This window comes from Choloepus didactylus, chromosome 10 (genome assembly GCF_015220235.1).
Source record: "Choloepus didactylus isolate mChoDid1 chromosome 10, mChoDid1.pri, whole genome shotgun sequence".
Taxonomy (NCBI): domain Eukaryota; kingdom Metazoa; phylum Chordata; class Mammalia; order Pilosa; family Megalonychidae; genus Choloepus; species Choloepus didactylus.
In genome coordinates this window covers 100,247,114-100,274,280 of record NC_051316.1, presented here as the reverse complement: position 1 = coordinate 100,274,280, position 27,167 = coordinate 100,247,114, and the positions used below count along the sequence as shown (strand labels likewise).

At 39.7% G+C, this 27,167-nt stretch overlaps 1 protein-coding gene across 1 annotated transcript; it reads left to right on the top strand.

Annotated features, from left to right (window-relative positions):
- Positions 1-67: 67 nt before the first annotated feature.
- LOC119505422 (olfactory receptor 1J4-like) lies at positions 68-27,167 on the top strand. The gene is made up of 2 exons (XM_037798200.1): positions 68-564; positions 26,216-27,167. The coding sequence occupies exons 1-2, from the start codon at positions 68-70 to the stop codon at positions 27,165-27,167; spliced, it is 1,449 nt and encodes a 482-aa protein (XP_037654128.1).

Below are 27,167 nucleotides of genomic sequence, written 5' to 3'. Positions count from 1 at the left end.
AGTGCTCACTATTTTTAGGTCCTGACATGTCTCAGTTTTCTTAATTTCCAAGAGGGACAAATGCAGCATGATTACTGAGAACCAGAGCAGCGTGTCTGAATTCCTCCTCCTGGGGCTCCCCATCCGTCCAGAGCAGCAGAGCCTGTTCTTCTCCCTCTTCCTGGGCATATACCTCACCACGGTGCTGGGGAATCTGCTCATCATCTTGCTCATCAGGCTGGACTCTCGCCTCCACACCCCCATGTACTTCTTCCTCAGCCACTTGGCTCTCACTGACGTCTCCTTCTCATCTGTCACTGCTCCAAGGATGTTGATGGACATGCAGACTCATCACAAATCCATTCCCTACGTGGGGTGCATTTCCCAGCTGTATTTTTACATACTGTTTGCTTCTGTTGACAATTTTCTTCTTGCAGTGATGGCATATGACAGGTACGTGGCCATCTGTCACCCACTGCACTACACCACCATCATGAGGGAGGAGCTGTGTGTCTTGTTGGTGGCTGGGTCCTGGTTCTTCTCTGCTGCCCATGCCCTGTTGCACACCTTGCTCTTGGTCCATCTGTCCTTCTGTTCTGACAACACCATCCCTGACTTCTTCTGTGCTCTCACAACCCTCCTGAAGCTGACCTGCTCAGACACCTCCCTCAATGAGCTAGTCATCCTCACTGAGTCAGGAATCTTGGTTCTGCTGTCAGTGAGTGCTATTTTAGGCTCTTATATCCACATTGGGGCCACTATTTTGCAGGTCCTGTCCACCAAGGGGATTTGTAAAGCCTTTTCCACTTGTGGCTCCCACTTGTTGGTGGTGTTTCTGTATTACGGGACTCTTGCCATTGTTTACCTCTTTCCCTCAGCAAACAGTTCCAAAATCGAGGATGTAATTGCTTCAGTTATGTACACAGTGGTGACTCCCATGCTGAACCCCTTCATCTACAGCCTGAGGAACAGAGATATGAAATTGGCTTTGGGGATACTTCACAAAAGGGGGATTGCTTTCCTCAAATGATGGTTAGCTGTTCATGTTTTAAAATCACCATTGATGCTTCCTGTGATTTCTCTGAGAAATGGGTAGGTGATTATGGTTGACTGAAAATAGCCACAACACAGTGCGACCCCTTAATGTGTGGAATCTCTTTTCCCACTCCTTAAATCATGGTAGTAATGGTGAATTGCTTTAACTAATAGATTTTGGAAGTGATACTGCAAGAGGTCCACGTAAAAGCTTGTAATATCTTTGTAGATTGCGTTCCAGCAGCTCCTGGGCTTTGAGACCACCATCTGAACAAGCCCAAGCTAGGCTGCCTGAAGATAATAGGCCAACGCAGGAGAAACAAAATACCCCAGGAAGCCACGAGTCAGCCCCAAGGGACCCGGTAGGTGATTGCAGAGGCATTTGGCCCTCTGCTTAGATCAGCGGAGCCTGGAGAGACCAGAAGCCCCATCCAACTGAGCCCAGCCCCAGCCCAGGTGGCCAACCCACAACACTGTGATATAAATAAATGCTTTTTGTTTAAGCTACTAAGTTTTGAGATGGTTTGTTTTCAGCAAAATACAGTGTCTGCCCTTGTCTGCAGTATTCTTGAAACTGTTCTTTTCAATGTTCTCTTCCTCTTTTTGGTCGCTGCTTAGATTTTCTTCCCTGCCTATTTTTCTAGAAGGCACAGAGTTTAAAACCTGCAGGTTCACTGATATTCGGTGATAATCTTTATAACCAATTGCTTAGCTCAAGCATATGCATTGTTCCCTCTTTCTCTCATAACTGTCAGTGTCTGGCATTGCCAGTAACTCTCATTTCTGTCTCTCCAGTGTGATAATGCTATTCCTAATTATGTTAATATACTGCCTTATCTGCTGGAAAGAAATGAATAAGTTGGTATGACACCTATATACATACACACCTTTTCTGAAGGGATATGTTACATCAGAAATATATGTTCCCTCTTTAGGAAGAGAAACCCTTTTAGACTGACTTAGAAGTCTGCATAATACTGCATTTTATGTAGTTTATGTACTTTTACTCCTTAAGTTACAGATACCATATTGAAAACATAAGAACTCTCAAATGTAGTATGACACTTGTATTGATTTAGAAAAAAATGTATTTTCACTTGGATTCTTATCGTTGAGTTAATTTCAATGTGTTGAATAGTATTTTAGAAAAACATAATAATAAATAGGTAATTTGAAATTTAATTATAATGTGTTTCTTATATAAATAGCATAGCAATCAGACTTTTGGTTTCTCCATCATTTTATCTTTCACTTTCTCTAGTTATGGAAAGTAAATGTACTTTCAAGTGTTTAAGGTAATGGAGTTCAGAATGCTTACCTTTATAATGTTATGTGCTCGGTAACACACTGTGTCTGACGATTTGCTAAAATATAAACATATTGCAAAGATTTTGTCTTTATCATCCTTATATTTGTTTGTGCCTGTGTGAAAAATCCATCAAAGAGCACAGAGCAGTCGAACCCATTACTAAATTCCCAAATCAATGTAAACTGTATTTTTTCTCTATGTGAGTCTTTATGGGCACAGCCTAAATTTGCCTGCAATTCTAGACTGTTAAAATGAATTATCTTTTACCGCCCAAACAGCAAAAGTGACTTCCAAGTAAGATGATACCAAAAGTATACCTGGCATTTATTCTTTCACAATTATTTACCATGTCCCTGGATATTTCTAGAAATGCATAAATCCTGAGCAAAAATACTTTTCCATTTTAGAGCTTATATTTAATGGGGGAAAAATAAGAATAAATGTAGTAATTCAGTAGATATCATGTTGTTTAAATAGTAGAAAAGCAGCAGCCTTATTTCACTCAATGTGATGTCATCAAGGTTCATACCTGTTGCTGCCTGTATGAGAACTTCATTCCTTTTTATGGCTGAACAATATGCTATTGTATGAATATGCTAATTTTGTTTTTCCATTCATGTGTTGAAGGACAATTGTGTTGCTAATAAATAAATTCACAGAGAAAGAGTAGATTTCAGTTTACTAAGGATTGGAATGTGTGATAGATTTAAGTATGTCCCCAGAGAAAAAAGGCATGTTCTTAATCTTAATCCACATTGTGCCCCCATTTGTAAAGAGGACCCTATGAAGGTGTATTATCAGATTTGGTGTGGTCTCGTATTTACCTGTGGCCAAACTGAACGAGAGTGGGCCTTAATTTGCATTTCTGGATGCCTATAAGAGAAAATTCAGAAGCCATAATCAGGGGAAACCTGAGGTGAAGATGACAAAGGGGTGAGAGAGTGCCATGAGACACAAGGCAGAGATTCAAGACCAGGAACCCCAAGGATTTGGACAAGCCTGCACCAGAATGCTACAGACTTCAGGAGAAAGCAGGGACGTGGTGATGCCTTGATATTTGGACTTCTTACCTCCAACTCTGTGAGCCATAAATTCCTGTAGTTAACCAACCCATTTGTGCTGTTTGTCATAGCAGCCCTGGCAAACTAAGGCAGGGGTAAGAGGAATAGGGTGTTATTGCTTAATGGGTGCAGATTTTCTGCAGAATGAGTAATGGAAACATTTAGGCAATGTATGTGGGTTCATAGCAAATATTGTGAATTTAATCATATCATTGAATTGTACACCTGAAAGTGGATAAAATGTGACATTTTGAGTTGTATACATGTTACTACAATAAAAGCAAAAAACTAAAAGCATAGCTCAGTAAAGAGGTCATGAGTGATGGGAATAAGTTGCAATTTTAAGTAGTGCAATGAGGATTGGTTTCATTGAGATGGTAGTATTTGAACAAAGAATTGAAGGTAGTGAGCCTTGTGGATATTTGTAGGCAAAATATTCCAGGGAGTGAAGACAACAGCTGAACGCTGCTGAGATGGGTGAGTGTCAGCTATGGTCCAGGGACACAGGGGAAGTTAGAATGACTTGGCAGGAGTGAGGAGGAAAAGAGCAGCTGGAGATAATTTTAGAGCTAACAGGTTTGTAATTTGATTTTTCCTGTGAATTATTTGTGAAATACTTGGAAGCTCTTCTGCATTCTGGCTGCTAATGAAGGCTTAATAAATGCCAGATAATCTAAGAATGTGATGTGTTTTACATCATTTAATTCTCTCAACTACTTTTAGAGGTAGATTTCACATCATCCACACTGAGCTAATATAATGTGTGAAATAGTTCAGTCATGTCTTTTTTCAATTGGTAGTGCCAAAGAAAAGATACTGGTAACATTACAGAGACACTCTACATAGATGATCTCCTTGGAATTCTCAGCAAATCCATCATTTTCCCATTTAAGTATTATCTGTCCATTTCCTATCCTACCTGGCCCCTCTTATCCTGTATTCTAGTTGCAAATTATATAAATTTGCATACTCTAATTATTTCATATCACTGAGATCATATAATATTTTCCCATTTATTTCTTGCTTATTCAATACAACATAATGTCTTGAAATATCATCAACCTTATAGCATGTATCAGACTTTCATTATTTTTACAGGTGAAAAATATTCCATTGTATAGATTCACGGACTTGGGAATTCCTCATTTTAGGGGCACTTGATTGCCCTTATACTCTCTGTGAATTAGACTCCGGCTACCTCCAGGATGCTATATTGTATGATTTAAAGCAGGTAATCCTTTGCCTAGGCTAATTTGACTTAATTGCTTCTTACAATGGTTTCGCTGTACCCAACAGCTTCTACCAGCAAGGCAAGTTTTGGAAGGGCCAGGTAGAGACAAGTGTCCTAGTTCAGTTTTTGAGCTGCCACCAATAATATGCACCAATACACAGACACCCCAGTATGCACATAGGGATTACTCTGCTCCCTTGGGAACAGGGCCATGAGCCCACAAAGGACTGCAGGCAGCACCACACGCACTAGGGCAGGGTGAGTAGCGTTCAGCAAAGGTGCCAGGAGCTCCTCGTATATGTATATTTTTAAGTTGAATTTCCTTAATTTGTCACTCATCCAGTTCCTGGAAACCTTTAACTCTTTTCTGGAGTTTTGAGGAAGACTGCACTGTCATTTTTGCTAGTTCTTAAAAAATTCAATAGAGGAATGGATCCCTGGAGCATCTTATGCTGCCATCTTGGTTGAATGCCTGATTAGTGAACAATTTTACAGTGGAGGAAACATTTTATTTATAGCCATACCTATGAGACTGAAGGGACTAATTGTCCCTTAACACAATAATCATGCTCCCTGTGCTTTATAGGAATATTATAAACTCTTATTTATCTATACAATTTAATTACTTTTCAAAAATTAACCACTATCACTGATAAGTTCCAGATACCCAAGGAAACCCAAGGGATTTCAGGCACAGGAAAGGGTATAAGACTGACTAATATTATGAATAATATTTCCTTATAGAGCTACTAGGAACTATTTCTTGATTTACTGAACTCCATCCAAGGCATTACTCCTCCACAACCATGACAATAAAATCAGATAATTGGTACCTACCAGCTACCATAAGGGATACATTTTTGTCTTCTATTATAAAAGAATACATACAGAAAAGAATGGAGAAAGATATAGCATGCTAACCCTAATAAAAAAATCCGACTGTGAACATTAATACCAGACAAACTATATTTCATAGCAAAAATTTGCAGGGATAATAAACATCATTTCAAAATGATACAGATATCAATTAATCAAGAGTACATAACACTTTTAAACATTTATGCTCCTAATGTCAGACCTTCAAAATACATGTGGCAAAGACTCACAGCACTGCAAGGAAAATTAGACATACCTGCAATTACAGTCAAATATTTCAAGACACTACTCTTAATTCAATTTATGGAATTCAATTTTTTGAATAAATAGAATACCAGTAAATATACAGAAGACTTAAGTTATACTTCTTTAGTTTGCCTGGTTGGCTTAAAAAATAGAAAATTGTCATCTCACAATTTTGGAGTCTAGAAGTATAAATGTGAGGTGTTGGTCATATCACACTTTTTTGAAATCTGTAGTGTACTGGTGGTGGATTGCAGCAAACCCACAACTCAACCTCTGCCATTGTCACATGGCCTGCTCCTACCTAACTGAGTATAATTTCTTGCTAATTAGGATTCCAAACATATTGGATGAAGGCTCACCCTGATTTAGGTTGGCCTCACCTTAACTAAAAACATCCTCAAAGGTCTTATTTATAAATGGGTTCAAATCCCCAGGACCAGGGGTGAGGACTTGAATTTATCTTTGTGGTGGATGTTCTAGTTTCCTAATGCTGCCAAAATGCAAAACACCAGAAATGGACTGGCTTTTATAAAGGGGGTTTATTTGGTTTACACAGTTACAGTCTTAAGGCCATAAAGTGTCCATCAACAAAGGGTACCTTCACTGGAGAAAGGCCGTTGGCATCCAGAAAACCTCTGTTAGCTGGGATGGCATGTGGCTAGCGTCTGCTTGCTTCCAGGTTGCGTTTCAAAATGTCATTCTCCAAAATGTCTGCATCAGCTTCTGACGGCCATCTTCAAAATGTCTGTCTCAGCTCCAGCTAGCTATGAGCTCCTTCTGTCTGAACTTTTATAGAGCTCCAGTAAACTAAACAAGGCCGATGCTGAATGGGCAGGAGCACACCTCCATGGAAATGATCCAATCAGAGTCAGCACCTACAGTTGGGTGGGTCCCATCTTCGTGGACACTAAACCAATAGGTTCCAACTCAATCTACACTAATAAGTCTGCCCCCACAAGAATGCACTAAAGAATATGGCTTTTTCTGGGGGACATAAATATACAAACTAGCACAGTGGATATGATTCAATTCAAAAGAGATTGCCCCTTGAACCCCTAAAAAACATGTAGTTATTATATTAAAAAACCATACCCACTTCCCAATAACCTAGAAACCTTAAGCCATGTCAGTTAACAACTCTACGTCACAAATCTCATCTAAATCAGTCATAGGTATGTTCCACCCCAAGTCAAAATTTCCTTCTAGCTGTGGACTTGTGAAAGCTAGATAACATGTTGCCTGCTTCCAAACTACAGTAGTGGACAAGCATAGGACAGACATTCTTATTACAGAAGGGAGAAGTTGGGAGGAAAAGAGGGGTCGTGGATCCAAAGCAAGTCCAAACCCCAGCAGACCAAATCCCATCAGATCTGCCTAAGGTCTTATTGTTCCTTCATGTTGTGCTATATCTATCCTTTATCATTCAGGCTGGGAGGGTTTTTGATGATAACAAAATCTCAAATATTTTGTTCTTGCTCTGAGCAATTCAAGGGGTTCTAAATCATTAGACAAAAATCTTCCATTGATCTATTCTGGATAATTGAATTTCCATTTCTGACTTACTCTGTGATTGTTGATTGGATCCATGAGTTATACACTGTGGAGAAATATATTTTGTGAGCAAAAGCTGGCAGTTTGAAAATCCATATTTATCAGAATAGAATTCTAGCCAGACCTTGTACTATATACAAAATAGAACTGAAGATGGAGAGTACACATAAATTTAAAACCTAAAACAACAAAATTTCTAGAAGAAAACATATGAGAAAAACTTTATGATCCTGCGTTAAACAAGCTACTAAACATTTGACAGGATGTTGAAATTAAAGACAGTGACTATACCAAGAGTTGATGAGGATTAGAGTGATTTGAACTATCATGCACTGTTTTGGGGAATACACACATACAGCAACTTTAAAAAACCTCTGGAAGTTTCTTAAAAATATTGGTCAAGCACTTACCATATGATCCAGCTCTTACACCCTTAGATATATAGCCACGAGAAATGAAGGTACATAACCATTCATAGTTGTTCAAAATGTTCATACCAGCTTAATTTTAATAGTCCCAAATTGGAAACAACCTAAACGTTAACCAAAAACAACCTAAATATTAACCAATTGCTGGAATACTACTCAGTAATAAAAATAATATTACTCAGTAATAATAATAATTGTTTCTTAACAAAACTCCAACCTGGATGAATCTCAGAAGAGTTATGTTTAAACAAGTCACACACAATGTAAAAGAAACCATATGATCCCATTTACATAAAATTCTAGAAGGGGCAAACTAATCTCTAGTGATAGAGAGCAGATCAGTGGCTGGCTGGTTATAGAGAAAAGGGTGTGAAGAAGAGAACTGAGGGAGGAATGGCTTACAGGGTGCCATTAGGAAATCCTCAAGGGTTTTGCATATTTTTTGCTGAGTTGATTGTTGTGATGGTTTCCTGAGTGTATCTGTACTGGTTTGAAGCTATTATGTACCCCAGAGAAGGCCATGTTCTTTTAATCCATCCCTGTGGGTAGAGGTCTATTGTGGGTGGGAACTTTGGTTAGGACCTTTCAATTGAGAAGTGTTTGGGCCCAGACCGAGCTCATACAGAGCCTGGGAGGGTGCAGCTGCTAGACCAAAAAAACATACCAGGCACAGAAGTAAGCATGGGTTTACTGGGACTTAGAAACGGGAGAAGTTTTCTGGTGATGGCCGGCTGCATGTTAGCACTCCACGAAGGGAACAGAAATGCACAAGGCAATACATGATTTCAGAAGAAAGACATTTCATATAGTAGGAGGGCATCAGTTCTATTGTATAATCATGTACAATGATTTTTCACTAAGGTTAGTGTTTAAGACTAGATACAATCAATGCCACTTTTACATCTCTCCCCCTCCACGGAGATTGTTTACTTTCTTGACCTTTGTACTTGGCTAAAGCAGGTCTGTTACAGGTTTTTAAGAGGGACCTGGGCATCAGGCTGCCACAAGAAGTGACCCATCCCATTCAAGGTGGGTCTTAATCCTTTTACTGGAGTCCTCTATGAAGAGAATAAAAGACAGAAAAAAGTCAAGAGCTCAGAGAAAGAAAAGCTCCAGAGAAACAAGCAAAGACGCACAGAAACTGAAAGAGCTGCTGAAGACAGAACCTGAAAGCCACAAAATCTGGGAGCAAAGGACCAGCAGACATGAGCCACGTGCCTTCCCATGTGACAGATGTATACCAGATGCCAGTGCCTTTCTTCAGAGAAGGTATTGTCCTGTTGATGCCTTAATTTGGACAGTTTTATGGGCTTAGTACTGTAAATTGTAACTTAATAAATCTCCATTATAAAAGCCAATCCATTTCTGGTATATTACATTTCAGCAGCTTTAGCAAACTAAAACAGATCCATATACCAAAACTTATCAAATTGTACTTCTTAAATATCTGCAATTTATTGTATGCTAATTATACACCAATATAGCTAAAAGCCAGTATAGAAACAAGATATAAGCTAAGTTGAACAATTCTATACCTATTAAAGAAATTTAATTTTTCATTAGAAACATTGCCAGAAATATCTCCTGGCAAAGATAGCCACTGGTAAATGTTATTAATCATTTAATGAAGAAATAATACCAATTCTATACTAACTCCTCCAAAACACTGAATAGGAGTGAATGCTTCCTGTGGTAGGTTGAGTTATGAACCCCAGAAAGAACCATGTTCTTATTTTAATCTACAATGTTGTGAAACCCCTTGTAAAGGGGAACTTTTGAAGAAGTTTTTCTTTTTAATGTGTTACCACCTAAAACAGGATGGTCTTAATCCAGAGTACTGGGGTATTTTACAAGCAGAGGAAATTTAGTAATAGAGAGAGAAATCCATGGGGAGTAGAGGGAGCCAGAAGTCAAGGGAACCTGGAAGAGAAATAGGAGGATGTTACCATGAGACAGAGAAGACAGGGACCTCCAAGGATCACCAGCAGCCAGCCCCAGAACACCACAGTTTTCAGGGACAATGCTTTGTCATGATCACACCTCTCTCTATTTTGGTCTTCTCCTAGCCACAAAACTGTGAACCTATAAATTCCCATGGTTTCAGTCAACCCACTGTACGATATTTGCTTTAGCACCTGGGAAACTAAGACACTTCCCTAATCATTCTATGAGGCCAGCATTATCCTAATGCAAACACCAGTCATACACACTGCAATATAGGATACCATCCACAGAAGTCTCTCACATACATAAATACAAATATTCCTACACAATTTTAGCAAATGGAACACAATACACATAAAGGGAGAATATATATTTATATTCATGTATATTCTTGGACATTCTTCTTTTAATAAGCTTTTTTTTTTTTTTTTTTTTTTTTTTTTTTTTTTTTTTTTTTTTTTAATCATCATTTTATTGAGATATATTCACATACCACGCAGTCATACAAAACAAATTGTACTTTCGATTGTTTACAGTACCATTACATAGTTGTACATTCATCACCTAAATCAATCCCTGACACCTTCATTAGCACACACACAAAAATAACAAGAATAATAATTAGAGTGAAAAAGAGCAATTGAAGTAAAAAAGAACACTGGGTACCTTTGTCTGTTTGTTTCCTTCCCCTACTTTTCTACACATCCATCCATAAACTAGACAAAGTGGTGTTTGGTCCTTATGGCTTTCCCAATCCCATTGTCACCCCTCATAAGCTACATTTTTATACAACTGTCTTCGAGATTCATGGGTTCTGGGTTGTAGTTTGATAGTTTCAGGTATCCACCACCAGCTACCCCAATTCTTTAGAACCTAAAAAGGGTTGTCTAAAGTGTGCATAAGAGTGCCCACCAGAGTGACCTCTCGGCTCCTTTTGGAATCTCTCTGCCACTGAAGCTTATTTCATTTCCTTTCACATCCCCCTTTTGGTCAAGAAGATGTTCTCCGTCCCACGGTGCCAGGTCTACATTCCTCCCTGGGAGTCATATTCCACATTGCCAGGGAGATTCACTCCCCTGGGTGTCTGATCCCACGTAGGGGGGAGGGCAGTGATTTCACCTTTCAAGTTGGCTTAGCCAGAGAGAGAGGGCCACATCTGAGCAACAAAGAGGCATTCAGGAGGAGACTCTTAGGCACAAATACAGGGAGTCCTAGCCTCTCCTTTGCAGCAACCGTCTTCCCAAGGGTAAAACTTATGGTAGAGGGCTCAACCCATCAAACCACCAGTCCCCTATGTCTGTGGTCATGTTAGCAACCATGGAGGTGGGGTAGGCGAATACCCCTGCATTCTCCACAGGCTCCTCAAGGGGGCACTACATCTTTTTTTTTTTTTTTTTTCCCCTTGTTTGTCTTTTTTCTTTTTTCTTTTTTTTTTTTTTAACTTTCCCTTCTTTTTTCAAATCACCTGTATGAAAAAAAAAGTTAAAAAGAAAACAAACATACAATAAAAGAGCATTTCAAAGAGACCATAGCAAGGGAGTAAGAAAAAGACAACTAACCTAAGATAACTGCTTAACTTCCAACATGTTCCTACTTTACCCCAAGAAAGTTACATAATATAGCAACATTTCAGTGAACTTGTTCCTACTACAACCATCAGAAATTAACAGACCATAGTCATTTCTGGGCATCCCCAGAACGTTAAATAGCTTATCTGTTCTTCTTGGATTATTGTTCCCCCTTCCTTAATTGCTCTCTACTGCTAGTTCCCCTACATTCTACATTATAAACCATTTGTTTTACATTTTTCAAAGTTCACATTAGTGGTAGCATATAATATTTCTCTTTTTGTGCCTGGCTTATTTCGCTCAGCATTATGTCTTCAAGGTTCATCCATGTTGTCATATGTTTCACCAGATCGTTCCTTCTTACTGCCGCGTAGTATTCCATCGTGTGTATATACCACATTTTATTTATCCACTCATCTGTTGAAGGACATTTGGGTTGTTTCCATCTCTTGGCAATTGTGAATAATGCTGCTATGAACATTGGCGTGCAGATATCTGTTCGTGTCACTGCTTTCCGATCTTCCGGGTATATACCGAGGAGTGCAATCGCTGGATCGAATGGTAGCTCTATATCTAGTTTTCTAAGGAACTGCCAGACTGACTTCCAGAGTGGCTGAACCATTATACAGTCCCACCAACAATGAATAAGAGTTCCAATTTCTCCACATCCCCTCCAGCATTTGTAGTTTCCTGTTTGTTTAATGGCAGCCATTCTAACCGGTGTTAGATGGTATCTCATTGTGGTCTTAATTTGCATCTCTCTAATAGCTAGTGAAGCTGAACATTTTTTCATGTGTTTCTTGGCCATTTGTATTTCCTCTTCAGAGAACTGTCTTTTCATATCTTTTGCCCATTTTATAATTGGGCTGTCTGTACTATTGTCATTGAGTTGTAGGATTTCTTTGTATATGCAAGATATCAGTCTTTTGTCAGATACATGGTTTCCAAAAATTTTTTCCCATTGAGTTGGCTGCCTCTTTACCTTTTTGAGAAATTCCTTTGAGGTGCAGAAACTTCTAAGCTTGAGGAGTTCCCATTTATCTATTTTCTCTTTTGTTGCTTGTGCTTTGGGTGTAAAGTCTAGGAAGTGGCCTCCTAATACAAGGTCTTGAAGATGTTTTCCTACATTATCTTCTAGGAGTTTTATGGTACTTTCTTTTATATTGAGATCTTTGGTCCATTTTGAGTTAATTTTTGTGTAGGGGGTGAGGTAGGGGTCCTCTTTCATTCTTTTGGATATGGATATCCAACTCTCCCAGCCCCATTTGTTGAAAAGACCATTATGGCTCAGTTCGGTGACTTTGGGGGCCTTATCAAAGATCAGTCGGCCATAGATCTGAGGGTCTATCTCTGAATTCTCAATTCGATTCCATTGATCTATATGTCTATCTTTGTGCCAGTACCATGCTGTTTTGGCAACTGTGGCTTTATAATAAGCTTCAAAGTCAGGGAGTGTAAGTCCTCCCACTTCGTTTTTCTTTTTTAGAGTGTCTTTAGCAATTCGAGGCATCTTCCCTTTCCAAATAAATTTGATAACTAGCATTTCCAAGTCTGCAAAGTAGGTTGTTGGAATTTTGATTGGGATTGCATTGAATCTGTAGATGAGTTTGGGTAGAATTGACATCTTAATGACATTTAGCCTTCCTATCCATGAACATGGAATATTTTTCCATCTTTTAAGGTCCCCTTCTATTTCTTTTAGTAGAGTTATGTAGTTTTCTTTGTATAGGTCTTTTACATCTTTGGTTAAGTTGATTCCTAGGTACTTGATTTTTTTAGTTGCTATTGAAAATGGTATCTTTTTCTTGAGTGTCTCTTCAGTTTGTTCATTTCTAGCATATAGAAACATTACTGACTTATGTGCATTAATCTTGTATCCCGCTACTTTGCTAAATTTGTTTATTAGCTCTAGTAGGTGTATCGTTGATTTCTCAGGGTTTTCTAGATATAAGATCATATCATCTGCAAACAATGACAGTTTTACTTCTTCTTTTCCAATTTGGATGCCTTTTATTTCTTTGTCTTGCCGGATTGCCCTGGCTAGCACTTCCAGCACAATGTTGAATAACAGTGGTGACAGCGGGCATCCTTGTCTTGTTCCTGATCTTAGAGGGAAGGCTTTCAGTCTCTCACCATTGAGTACTATGCTGGCTGTGGGTTTTTCATATATGCTCTTTATCATGTTGAGGAAGTTTCCTTCAATTCCTACCTTTTGAAGTGTTTTTATCAAAAAGGGATGTTGGATTTTGTCAAATGCTTTTTCAGCATCTATTGAGATGATCAATTGATTTTTCCCTTTCGAGTTTTTAATGTGTTGTAATACATTGATTGTTTTTCTGATGTTGAACCATCCTTGCATGCCTGGAATGAACCCCACTTGGTCATGGTGTATGATTTTTTTAATGTGTCTTTGGATTCGATTTGCAAGTATTTTGTTGAGGATTTTTGCATCTATATTCATTAGGGAGATTGGCCGGTAGTTTTCCTTTTTTGTAGCATCTTTGCCTGGTTTTGGTATTAGATTGATGTTAGCTTCATAAAATGAGTTAGGTAGTGTTCCATTTTTTTCAATGTTTTGAAAGAGTTTGAGTAAGATTGGTGTCAGTTCTTTCTGGAAAGTTTGGTAGAATTCCCCTGTGAAGCCATCTGGCCCTGGGCATTTATTTGTGGGAAGATTTTTGATGACTGATTGGATCTCTTTGCTTGTGATGGGTTGGTTGAGGTCTTCTATTTCTTCTCTGGTCAGTCTAGGTTGTTCATATGTTTCCAGGAAATTGTCCATTTCTTCTACATTATCCAGTTTGTTGCCATACAGTTGTTCATAATATCCTCTTATAATTTTTTTAATTTCTTCAGGATCTGCACTTATGTCACCTTTTTCATTCATTATTTTGTTTATATGGGTCTTCTCTCTTTTTGATTTTGTCAGTCTAGCTAGGGGCTTGTCAATCTTGTTGATCTTCTCAAAGAACCAACTTTTGGTGATATTTATCCTTTCTATTGTTTTTTTGTTCTCTATGTCATTTATTTCTGCTTTAATCCTTGTTATTTCTTTTCTTGTACTTGGTTTAGGATTGGTTTGCTGTTCATTTTCTAGCTTCTTCAGTTGATCCATTAGTTCTTTGATTTTGGCTCTTTCTTCCTTTTTAATATATGCGTTTAGTGCTATAAATTTCCCCCTTAGCACTGCTTTTGCTGCATCCCATAGGTTTTGGTATGTTGTGTTCTCATTTTCATTCGTCTCTATATATTTAGCAATTTCTCTTGCTATTTCTTCTTTAACCCACTGATTGTTTAGGAGTGTGTTGTTTAACCTCCAGGTATTTGTGAATTTTCTAAGTCTCTGATGGTTATTGACTTCTAATTGTATTCCATTGTGGTCAGAGAATGTGCATTGAATAATTTCAATCTTTTTAAATTTATTGAGGCTTGTTTTATGTCCCAGCATATGATCTATTCTGGAGAAAGTTCCGTGAGCACTAGAAAAGTATGTGTATCCTGGTGATTTGGGATGTAATGTCCTGTAGATGTCTGTTAAATCTAATTCATTTATCAGATTGTTTAGGTTTTCAATTTCCTTATTGGTCTTCTGTCTGGTTGATCTATCTATAGGAGAGAGTGATGTGTTGAAGTCTCCCACAATTATTGTGGAAACATCAATTGCTTCCTTTAGTTTTGCCAATGTTTCTCTCATGTATTTTGTGGCACCTTGATTGGGTGCATAGACATTTACGATTGTTATTTCTTCTTGCTGAATTGCCCCTTTTATTAGTATGTAGTGGCCTTCTTTGTCTCTCAAAACATCCCTGCATTTGAAGTCTATTTTATCTGAGATTAATATTGCTACACCTGCTTTCTTTTGGCTGTAGCTTGCATGAAATATTTTTTTCCATCCTTTCACTTTCAATTTCTTTGTGTCCCTGTGTCTAAGATGAGTCTCTTGTATGCAACATATTGATGGTTCATTTTTTTTGATCCATTCTGCGAATCTATATCTTTTAATTGGGGAGTTTAATCCATTTACATTCAACGTTAAAACCGTGAAGGCATTTCTTGAATCGGCCATCTTATCCTTTGGATTATGTTTGCCATATTTTTCCCTCTCTCTATTAATGTCCTTTATTGTACCCATACCGAGTCTCTTTAGTACTGAACCTTTCTCCAAGTCTCTCTGTCCTGTCTTTGTTTCTCTGTCTGTAGGGCTCCCTTTAGTATCTCCAGTAGGGCAGGTCTCTTGTTAGCAAATTCTCTCAGCATTTCTTTGTCTGTGAAAAATTTAAGCTCTCCCTCAAATTTGAAGGAGAGCTTTGCTGGATAAAGTATTCTTGGCTGGAAATTCCTCTCTCTCAGAATTTTAAATATATCGTGCCACTGCCTTCTCGCCTCCATGGTGGCTGCTGAGTAGTCACTACTTAGTCTTATGCTGTTTCCTTTGTATGTGGTGAATTGCTTTTCTCTTGCTGCTTTCAGAACTTGCTCCTTCTCTTCTATGTTTGACAGTGTGATCAGTATATGTCTCGGAGTGGGTTTTTTTGGATTTATTCTATTTGGAGTTCGCTGAGCATTTATGATTTGTGTATTTATGTTGTTTAGAAGATTTGGGAAGTTTTCCCCAACAATTTCTTTGAATACTCTTCCTAGACCTTTACCCTTTTCTTCCCCTTCTGGGACACCAATGAGTCTTATATTCGGACGTTTCATATTATCTATCATATCCCTGAGGTCCATTTCGAGTTTTTCAATTTTTTTCCCCATTGTTTCTTTTATGCTTTCATTTTCCATTCTGTCATCTTCCAGGTCACTGATTCGTTGTTCAACTTCCTCTAGTCTTGTACTATGAGTGTCCAGAATCTTTTTAATTTGGTCAACAGTTTCTTTAATTTCCATAAGATCATCCATTTTTTTATTTAGTCTTGCAATGTCTTCTTTATGCTCTTCTAGGGTCTTCTTGATTTCCTTCATATCCCGTACTAGGGTCTCATTGTTCATCTTTAGTTCTTTGAGTAGCTGCTCTAGGTGTGTCTCTTCTGGTCTTTTGATTTGGGTGCTTGGGCTTGGGTTATCCATATCGTCTGGTTTTTTCATATGCTTTATAATTTTCTGTTGTTTTTGGCCTCGTGGCATTTGCTGACCTTGATAGGGTTCTTTTAGGGTTTGTAGACCAGTTGAAGTCCTTATCTCTAATTTATCAGATCTACAGCTTCGTGGAGTACACTTTCTCTAACTAACCAGCAGGTGGCGTCCACGAGCCACCTGTTCTCCACAAGCCCGATCTCCCCTGCTTAGCCTTTTTGGTGAGTGGGGGAGTGAGTCTTGTGGGGCCCAATTGGTGTCCCAAGCTTGCGTGTGTAGTTGGTGTTGCCTGCCCTGTATGTGGGGCGTGTTTCTGGGCAGTCGGGGAGGGGGGGTGGCCCTAACAATCAAATCTCCCTGATGATCCTAGAGTTTTAAAGCTACTGCAATAGTCTAATCCTTCAGTTCAGTCCTGCCACAGTTTGTCTCTGCCACTGACCCACAAGTCTTTGGTATTGGCGTATGGCTCCTGAGACTTGCAAGTGGGCTCCTCTTCCAGGCTGTGCACCCCGGGTCCTCTGTTGAGGGATGACTGTGCTATGTCACAGGTGAGTGCCGTCCCCCCAGGGCAGTTCTGGGCTGCTGGGCTGTGTTGGGAGGCTCCCAGTCTGCTCAAATGATGGCTGAATGGGGCTCTGTTAATTCACACTGCTCCCCCTTCCCAGCTCTGGGACATTCAGCTGAGGTTGCAGGGAAGGCTAATGTCCACGCCCAGTTTTGTGGTGTGTGCCTGTTATTTGAAGCACTTCCGTCACACTGGGTTGTCTGGGGCAGCTCTGGGCTATGGGGCTGGCGATGGGCAGGAGTGTTTCCTGTCCACCAGGATGGTGGCTGTGAGCGGACACCCCCCTTTTCTTGGGAAGTTGTGTTGTTTAGTGAATTTTCTCAGCCACTGGATTATTGCCTTTTGTCTCAGAGCTCTCTTAGTTCTGCTCTTGACTTGACGTGCCCAAATTTCACTTCTTTGAAGCTTTCTGTATTGAGCTTCTTAGAGTAATTGTTTTAGAAAAAGCAAAAAGGATTTAAAAAAAAAAAAAAAAAAAAAAAAAAAAAAACGGCCCTCCTCAGAGATCTAATGGGTTATTGAAATGCTAATAGACAAAGCAACCAGGGCCATTAAGGAAAGGTGCCCAGGGCAGAGAGATCAGCCTTGCTTCGGGATTTGCATATGCGCCTCAAGGCCTGATCTCCGCCCTTCCCCTTTCTGTGTTTACCAGAACTCCAAAAATCCTCTGCTTTTACTTTGGAGCTTCTCGTGTTGTTTTCCTTCTATGCCCGTCTCCTCTCTGCTGGGCTGGCTGCTCTCAGAGTCTCTGGTGTCTGGCCTCAGTCTATCTATGGTTGGAGTTTGAATCAGTAGAATGAGTTTCCGATAAGAGCAGCCACTGCAATTCTCCCTTCTCCTTCCTGGAGCTGACAGCCCCTCCTCCCCCGGGACTGAGCCTGGCAGGGAGGGGTGCGGGTCCCCTGGCCGCAAAAACTTACAGATTTCGCTGATCTCAGCAGTTCCACGTTTTCATGAGTGTTGTATGAAGTATGCCCAAAGACAGATTGCTCTGTGGTGTCCAGTCCACGCAGTTCCTGGCTTTTTACCTACTTTCCTGGAGGAGTAACTAAAACATACAGCTCACCAGTCTGCCATCTTGCCCCGCCTCTTAATAAGCTTTTATATTTCAAAAGTTTTCTTGAAAAACCCGTTCCAGTAGGTCTTCATGATAGGACTTAAGGAATATTTAAATTTTTGAAAGTTAAGTGTCATGGACTGCTTTAAACTTCTTAAAATGCATTTTTTTTTTTAAAATTCAATTTTATTGAGATATATTCATGAACTATACAATCATCCATGGTGTACAAAAATTGTTCACAGTATCATTATATAGTTGTGCATTCATCACCACAATCAATTTTTGAACATTTTCATTACCACACACACAAAAATAAGAATAAAAATTAAAGTAAAAAAGAGCACTAAAAACATCCCATACTCCCCATCCCTCCCTATAATTCATTAACTTTTTGTCCTCATTTTTCTACTCATCTGTCCACACACTGGATAAATAGAGTGCGCCACAAGGCCTTCACAATCACATGGTCACACAGTGTAAACTACATAGTTACACAATCATCTTCAAGGATCAAGGCTACTAGGTGACAGTTTGTCAGTTTCAGGTGTTTCCTTCTAACTATACCTACACTTAAAACTAAAAATGGATATTTACATAACACATAAGAATAACCTCCAGAATGACCTCTCGGCTCCATTTGAAATTTCTCAGCCACTGAAACTTTGTTTCATTTTTCTTCTCCCTTTTGGCCCAAGAAGACTTTCTTGATCCCATGATGCTAGGGCCAAGCTCATCCCTGGGAGTCATGTCCCATGTTCCCAGGGAGATTTACACCCCCGAGAGTCATGTACCACATAGGGGGAGGGCAGTGAGTTTACCTGCTGAGTGGGCTTAGAGAGAGAGAGAGAGGCCACAACTGAGCAACAAAGAGGTTCTCTGGGGGAGACTCAGGCAAAATTAGAAGTGGGCTTAGCCTTTCCTTTGCAGTAACAAACTTCATAAGGGCAAACCCCAAGATCCAGGGTTCGGCTTTCTAAATTGGTAGTCCCCAGTGCTTGGGGGAATATCAGTAATTCTCCAGGTGGGGAAGTTTAATATTTCCACATTTTCTCCCAGTCCCTCAATAGGGCTTTGAAAATACATTTTTATTCTCTGCCCACATTACTCTGGGATATATTGGGGCTTCACATTAACCTGTACAAACCAAGCAGATTTCATTCCTTATTCAAAGTTCCATGTAATTATGGTGTTTAACCAAACTGAGCACACAAGTTAAATTATATAGTGTGTTACAAAAAATATAGATTTTATACCTAATAAACATCTCTTTCTTCAGTCTCACAGAGAAGTTGAGGTTTTAAAACACCATCATTATCATCCTTTACCCTTTAGTCTGATTTATCTTAGTTGGAACCAAGTCCATTTTGTTCATATTGCTACTTGAAGTGCAATCTCTTTTTCAGGCTCTTTAACATTTGCTGTATGGTGTAATACTGACATTCATAACTTCCACCTCTGGCTCTGAGTTTCAGGTATCACACAGATATCCAAAGTTCCAGGGACTGACCAGGTTATACACAAAGAGCTCAACATCTTAGAGTTTAGAAATAGCCATTACAACTCAGGAATAGATGTAACTGCTCTAAGAACTTACAATCTAGGAACCTTTATCATAAGCCTTCCCCTGATAACCTATGCTCTCAGATTGAATTAGAGTTTGCATATTATAGTTAGTCCATATTAATGAGGCATTATAATGTCTGTCTTTTCATTTCTGGTTTATTTCACTCAACATACTATCCTCAATGTCCATTCACCTAGTTGCTTACCTCACAACTTCATTCCTTCTTGTAGCAGCTCAGTATTCCATTATATGTATACACCACAGTTCACCATTCCGTTCATCAGGCAATGTACGCTTAGGCCACCTCCATTCACTGCAAATTGTGAATACTGCCACCATAAACCCCACTGTGCAAATGTCCATGCATGCTCCTCTTTTCAGTTCTTCCAAGTATATATCCAATAACAGGGTTACAGGATCATAAGGCAACTCCATTCATAGTTTCCTGTGGAACCACGACACTGCCCTCCAGATGGGCTGCACCATTCTACTTTCCCACCAATGGTGATTAGGTACATCCCTTTCTGCACATTTTCTCCAGCACTTTTATCCCTCTGTTTATTTTTTAAACAGTTTTATTCACACACCAAACATTCACTCTTAAGTGAATGATTCCCAGTATAATCACATAATTATGCATTCACCACCACAGTCTATATGAGGACCTTACCATTTCTTTCACAAAGAAAGAGGAAGAGGAGAAAAAAGAAAAAAGATAGAAGAAAAAAAGAAAAAGTAAAAATGAAACTAAAAAGCAACAAAAGGAAAAATAAAATTAAAATAAAATGCAATAAAAAGGTCAGACAACACCACCAATGCCAAGAATTCCATACCCCTCCCTTATATCCCCCTCTTATAGGCATTTAGCTTTGGTATATTGCCTTTGTTATAGTTAATGGAAGCATATTACAATGTTACTGTTAACTATAGACTCTAGTTTGCATTGATTGTATTTTTTCCCAATGCCATCCCATTTTCAACATCTCACAAAGTTGACATTCATTTGTTCTCCCTCATATAAAAACATTCTTGTATTTGTACATTTAATCACAATCATTGACCACTCTAGGGTTCACCAAGTTATAATGTCTCAGTATTTATCTTCTATCTTTTCTCCTGGTATCCTACAACCCCTAGCCTTCCTCTGTCAACTGTACTCACAGTCATCTTTGTTCTGTGTACTTACAATATTGTGCTATCCATTTTTGGATCTATACCTCAATCCTGTTGAACAATCTATACTCCTTCAGCATCAAATGCCTGGTCTGTACCCTCTTTCTGTCTCCTGGTATCTTTATTTCTACACTCTTCTCCAAACCTCTCCTGTCTTTTCCTATCTGTCTGTAGCACTCCCTTTAGTATTTTTTGTAGAGGAGGTCTCATGTTTGTGAACTCTCTTACTGTCTGCTTAGCTGTAAATATTTATACTCTCCCTCATTCTTGAAGGACTGTTTTGCTGATTATAGGATTATTGTTTGGCAGTTTATCTCTTTTAGTATCTTGAATATATCATATCACTGTCTCCCTGCCTTCATGGTTTCTACTGAGAAATCCACACTTAGTCTTATTGAGTTTCCCTTGTATGTGATGGAATGCTTTTCTCTTGCTGCTTTCAGAATTCTCTCTTTGTCTTTGACATTTGACAATCTGATTAGTGTCTTGGAGTAGGTCTATTTGGATCAATTCTGTTTGGGGTACACTGTGCTTCATGGACTTGTAATTTTATGTCTGTTATAAGAGCTGGGAAATTTTCATTGATTGTTTCCTCTATTATTCTTTCTGCCCCTTTTCCCTTCTTTTCTCCTTCTGGGACACCTATAACATGTATATTCATGCACTTCATGTTGTCCTTCAGTTCTCTGAGCCCCTGCTCATATTTTTCCATTGTTTTCCCTATCTGTTCTTTTGTGTGTAGGCTATCAGATGTCCTTTCTCTAGTTCAGAAATACTTTCTTCTGCATCTCCAAATGTGCTGTTGTATGTCTCCATTGTGTTTTACATCTCTTCTATTGTGCCTTTCACTCCTATAAGTTTTGCCACTTGTTTTTTCAAGCTTGCAAATTCTTCCTTCTGATCACCAAGTGTCTTCTTTATATCCTTCATCTCTTTTGTCACATTTTCTTTCAACTCACTGATTTGATTAGAAGGTTTGTTTGAACATCTTTAATTAGTTGTTTCACCTCTTGAATCTCAGCTGAGGTGTTAGTTTGTTCCTTTGACTGGGCCAAATCTTCATGTTTCCTGGTGTGGCTCATGATTTTTTGCTGTCTAGACATCTGATTTTCTTGATTAGTTAATTCTGTAGGCTGTTTTCTGTCTTTTGCCTTGGGTTTCTTTTTAGTTTTATTTGATCTCTTTATTTCTTTGTTTCTCTCACTGTCCAGTTGTCAGATTGGCTCTGCCCTCCAGTCTTCCCCCCAAATCAGGCACCCACTGAGCCTGTCAGAATCAGCAAATGGGACCCCTCCCACCAGGGACACAGACTACCAAACTTCTCAAAGTAGTGAGACATACCCCACTATTTGAAGACCTAGCAGACAGAGGAGGACATTTCAAGGCCCAGGTCAGTGGGGCCTTGATGGGAGGTAGGCACTGGGCACCCCAACAAATTCACTGTGTATGATAATACAGATCTGCTGGCTTTCAGTGGTGCTGTTTCCCTTGAACTTTCCGGAATGTCTAGCAGATTGCCCTGTTCAGTAACTTAATCATCCTTAGAGGCTGCTTTGCCTTGGAGCACAGGGGGCATACAAATGAGCTGAAATTGTGGGATTCCTATGCTATCACTTTGCTGGTCACAATCTGGTTCGATATGGGACACCACCTGTGGCAGAGGACTCCCTCAACTGACCCAGTACTCCAACCATCCCCAAGGCAAGGAAATGGCTGCCAACCACTGCTTCCCTTAAGGGTGGGGAAAGGGTTTGCAGACCCAGGGCTGGAAATGCAGTCTCTATGTTTTTCTCAGTCTCTTTGCCCTCAACTGACCTGGGCCTTGAAATGTCCTCCTCTGTCTGCTAGGTCTTCAAATAGTGGGGTATGTCTCACTACTTTGAGAGGTTTGGTAGTCTGTGTCCCTGGTGGGAGGGGTCCCATTTGCTGATTCTGTGCCTTTCCCACATAGAGACCAAGTGAGGGAGAGGGGAGAGGAATGGCTGGTCTGGGACAGAAGATTCCTACCTGAAATTTCTTCTCTTTCTTCAATTCGGCATCTGCAGGGCTCTTCTCCAGTCTATATCCTCCTCCAGAGTTTCAAAGAATTCAGAATTGTCTTTTTTTGGTTGAATCTCTGGAGAGGAGTTTTCAGTAGCTGTTTATGTCACCACGTTGATGACATCACCAAAATGCATTTATTTTACAGGAACATTTTTCATTTTCAATGTGTCAATATTTGGAATGGGAATTTTTCACTTTTTTGACTGAGTTCATCTGAGATTTTTCAAATCTTATTTTTGTTTTCTAATATATCAGGATGATTTTGCCAACTTTTCATGTAGCATACTCACTGTTTGTTAATAGAACATTAGTAAAACATTTACTATGTGATCGTTATTTCCTAGTTAATTTCCTACTTAACTTACATTTTAGCATTTTCAGAGTGCTATTTGTAGAATTGTTTATGCAATTCATTTACTTTCTATGAATTGGCCTGGTTGTATGTAAATAAAGTAGTACAGAGGCTCACACTAAAAGAGTGCTCTAAATCTCTGTTAGTTTCCTCTTTCCCTGATGGAGGAGGTTGGAGATGGAGAAATAAATGCCCTGTGTGCTCGGGCTGGGAGTTAGTGGAGACTCCAGGGTTCTCTCTGGGTGTCAGGGGCTGGTTTCAGAATCTTAGAGTTGATGAGTCCCTACTGTATGTGCAGTCAGTGCTATTCTCTGAGTGGTGGGGAAAGGGCAAGAGTAAAGTACACAATGTCTGTCCTAGGGTGATTAAAACTTCTGGGTCCATGGAGAAGATATGTGTCCCAATAGGAGTGTAGATTGTATGTATGATTTAATCTGGGAGTTGGGGGCTGAGGATTGGGAAAAGTGAAGAGGACAGAAACATGAGGAGGATCCTATAAAAATGGCAATTTTCATAGAGCCAGAAAGGAGTATAGCCAGCAGTCTAGCCACTGTAGGTTCTAGTAAATGTGTAAAGCAAGGTGGAGTAAAATTGGATTGGTGGATCCATTCGAATCTGAATTACATAATGTGCTGGTCTTTGTGGGCAACTTTGGTCTTTCTTAGGGATAGCATAGGTTGTTATTAAGTTCTGTAGATTTAAAGAATGAATTAATTCAGGCACTCATTTAATATCAATAATTATGTATGTATATATGTGCATGTATAGAATTATATTTTTTGGCAAATACAAAGATTATTATAATCAGCATTAATTTTGTTGTGTACTTATGTGCTTTAGTATGCATTAACTCATTTAATTTTAATTATAACCTCATAGATGACAATACTATTGTTGTCTGTACTTTTGGCTACTGAAACAAGGCTGGGAGAAGCTACTTTCATGATCAGGACCAATAACCAATGACTGGATTTTTCAGACCCAATTCCAGATTTTTATGACCCAGTGCATTGACTACATCAAAGGTGGTATTCCCACTTTTAATGGAACTGTGTGCAGGCAGAGAAGCCCTCGGTGTCCTTCATAATTGAGACAACCTCTCTGATGGCTCCACTAGTCCAGTTTCTGCAGTCCTGCCCAGGCTGCTCCCCAAGGGCTTTTGGGAAATTGGAGGCAATTAGCCTATTAGATTATTTCCTTGGCCAGGAGTTTAGGGACTTTTTCTGACTCCTCACTGGTTGGTAAAAAGGAAACCTACTGCTCATTATTCTGGAGCTCAAGATCATACATAAAGCGCTCTAGAAGTTGTGAGCTCACAGTCATTCACTTGATCTTCTGTTCCTGGTGTTAACAGAAGTAGACAATTAGGAAAGTGGATTGGAAAGTGTTTGAGCTCACCACGGACTGGCACAGGTCAGAGTGAGCTGGAATTTTTTTGGTTGGCAAGGTGTAACTGTATGATTACAAATCTGTAGTTATGTATCTGATGGGTATATGTGTATTTGTTGTGCCAGTGTAATATAGGTATGTGTGTATTTTCTTTTTCAGTTCAGTGTCTGTCTGGTGTGTGTGCGTTTGCACCTGCAAGATGTGTTTGTGATACGTAACTGACTTATAGCCCAGTTACCTGCCCCTGTGACTCAGAACATACATCTCCAAATAGGTCCTGACTGAGGAAGTGTAGCACTTGTGTGCATGATTGGAGTTTCTTAATCAGTGTCATTGATCCCAAATATTTGGCCTGTTCTCTTTCAATAATTTCTCCCTTTTCACCATCAGACTTAATATCATAGGTAGGAGGAATGTGGAGGAAGACGGATGTGCTCCCTAAGTGGAGCTCCAGTTTTCTGACCTCTTCTGTAACAAGCATAAAAGAGAAGGCTTGAAATCTCTACTCGGTGATGTGAGTGTATGAGCTCTCTTTCTTATGAGATACACTTGCATGTATGTGAGATGTGTGAGTTTGTTGATGACATTTGTGTACTTGCCATTCCTTTAATTGGAGGTAGTGACTGTGTGACAGTTTCTGTGAGATGGGGCCCAAGTGACACACATTGACCGCCTTCACCCGCTCTGTAGAGGTCTGGAAGACCTCACCCGATGAGGGTGTGTGTGCGTGACCAAGTGTGTTGTTTGTTGCCTAATGTGAAGAGGCACGTGTGTGCACTTGGTGTGTTTCATATATGACTTGTGTGAGGCGCATGTGGCATTTTTGTTAGTTCATTATGCTGCCTCATATGTGTCTAGACACAGAGTAGTAGTTATAGATATTTGATATGTGACTTGCCTGTGTTCCTGGGTATTTTATATTTGTCTTGTGTCCATTCCAGTATTTGTATTTGTGTGGCTATGTTGTTTTTTTTGTGTGATGTGTGTCCAATATTTGTGTGTATTATTGTGTGTTGTGTTTATATGACTTGTGGGTAACTGAGCCGTAGACTGACTGTGTTGTCACAGGTGGCAAGAATTCCTAAATAAGCAAGTTAAGTATGTGTGGTGTATGTGTAATTCACATATATGTTTAGGTTGATTCATACATGGGTTTTCTGGTTTATTCTTATTAAAAAGATTTCTTGAATTCTCTTCAAATAGTGGCCATATTACTTCCAAAGGCATACAGGTTACCATGCATTTCCCCCAGTAGGCAGGGGTTATATTCTTGAGTTCTGCCCAGGTTAAACACAGGCCCAATCTTCTTCTAGCCCTTAAAAGTTTTTGATATCAGGGAGTGACTTCAGCTTTCTTAGGTTCAGTTTCTTTACTGGGAAATAGGGACAACTATTGCTACTTAAAAATGCCTCTCCGAAGGTTCAGTGAGAAAACATAAAGCAATTACTAAGCACAGGACTTGGCACACGGATAAAGACTTTGCATTTCTTTTTCTCTATTCACTGCTTATGTATTACCTGGGATAAGTCTGCTATTAAATAAATACTGGTTGAAAGGAAATAGTTCTCTGCCCTCCATGGTTATTGTGAGGTCTTAATGCATCATTAGAGCCAAAAAGGTGAGATTTGTGATTCATGTATCAACAGTGTGAGAAACATCAGTGCAGCTAAAAATCAATAATTTTATTCCAAAAGGACATTACTACAATGTTATGAATATGTTCACTATTTTTAGATCCTTGATATTTCTCTATTAATTCCCAGGAGAGACAAAACAACATGATTACTGAGAACCAGAGCAGCGTGTCTGAATTCTTCCTCCTGGGGCTCTCCATCCGTCCAGAGCAGCAGGGCGTGTTCGTTGCCCTCTTCCTGGGCATGTACCTCACCACGGTGCTGGGGAACCTGCTCATCATCCTGCTCATCAGGCTGGACTCTCACCTCCACACCCCCATATACTTCTTCCTCAGCCACTTGGCCTTCACTGATGTCTCTTTGTCATCTGTCACTGCCCCAAGGATGGTGATGGACATGCAGACTCAACACAAATCCATTCCCTACGTGGGATGCATTTCCCAGATGTATTTTTACCTACTCTTTGCTAGTGCTGATAGTTTTCTTCTTGCAGTAATGGCATATGACAGGTATGTGGCCATCTGTCGCCCACTGCACTACACCACCATCATGAGGGAGGAGCTGTGTGTCTTGTTGGTGGCTGGATGCTGGTTCCTCGCTTGTGCCCATGCCCTGGTGCACACTCTGCTCTTGGCCCAACTGTCCTTCTGTTCTGACAATACCATCCCCCACTACTTCTGTGTTCTCACAGCTCTTCTGAAGCTGACCTGCTCAGACACCTCTCTCAATGAGCTAGTCATTTTCACTGAGTCAGGAATGTTTTTTATCCTGTCAGTGAGTGCTATTTTGGGCTCTTATTTTTGGATTGGGGCCACTATTCTGAAGGTCCCATCCACCAAGGGGATTTGTAAAGCCTTTTCCACTTGTGGCTCCCACCTGTCTGTGGTGTTTCTGTACTATGGGACTATTGCCATTGTTTACTTCTTTTCTTCCTCAGACAGTTCCAAAATCAGGGATGTAATTGCTTCAGTTATGTACACGATGGTGACCCCCATGCTGAACCCCTTCATCTACAGCCTGAGGAACAGAGACATGAAATCATCTTTGGGGATACTTTACAGAAGGGTGATTGCTTTCCTCAAGTAA

What these genes read in the sequence shown, in the direction of transcription:
- LOC119505422 (XM_037798200.1), top strand. Translation starts at nt 68, where the DNA reads ATGATTACTGAGAACCAGAGCAGCGTGTCTGAATTCCTCCTCCTGGGG. An exon ending in ACCTTGCTCTTGGTCCATCT is followed by an intron (nt 565 to 26,215) that starts GTCCTTCTGTTC and finishes TTCCCAGGAGAG; the next exon opens with ACAAAACAACATGATTACTG.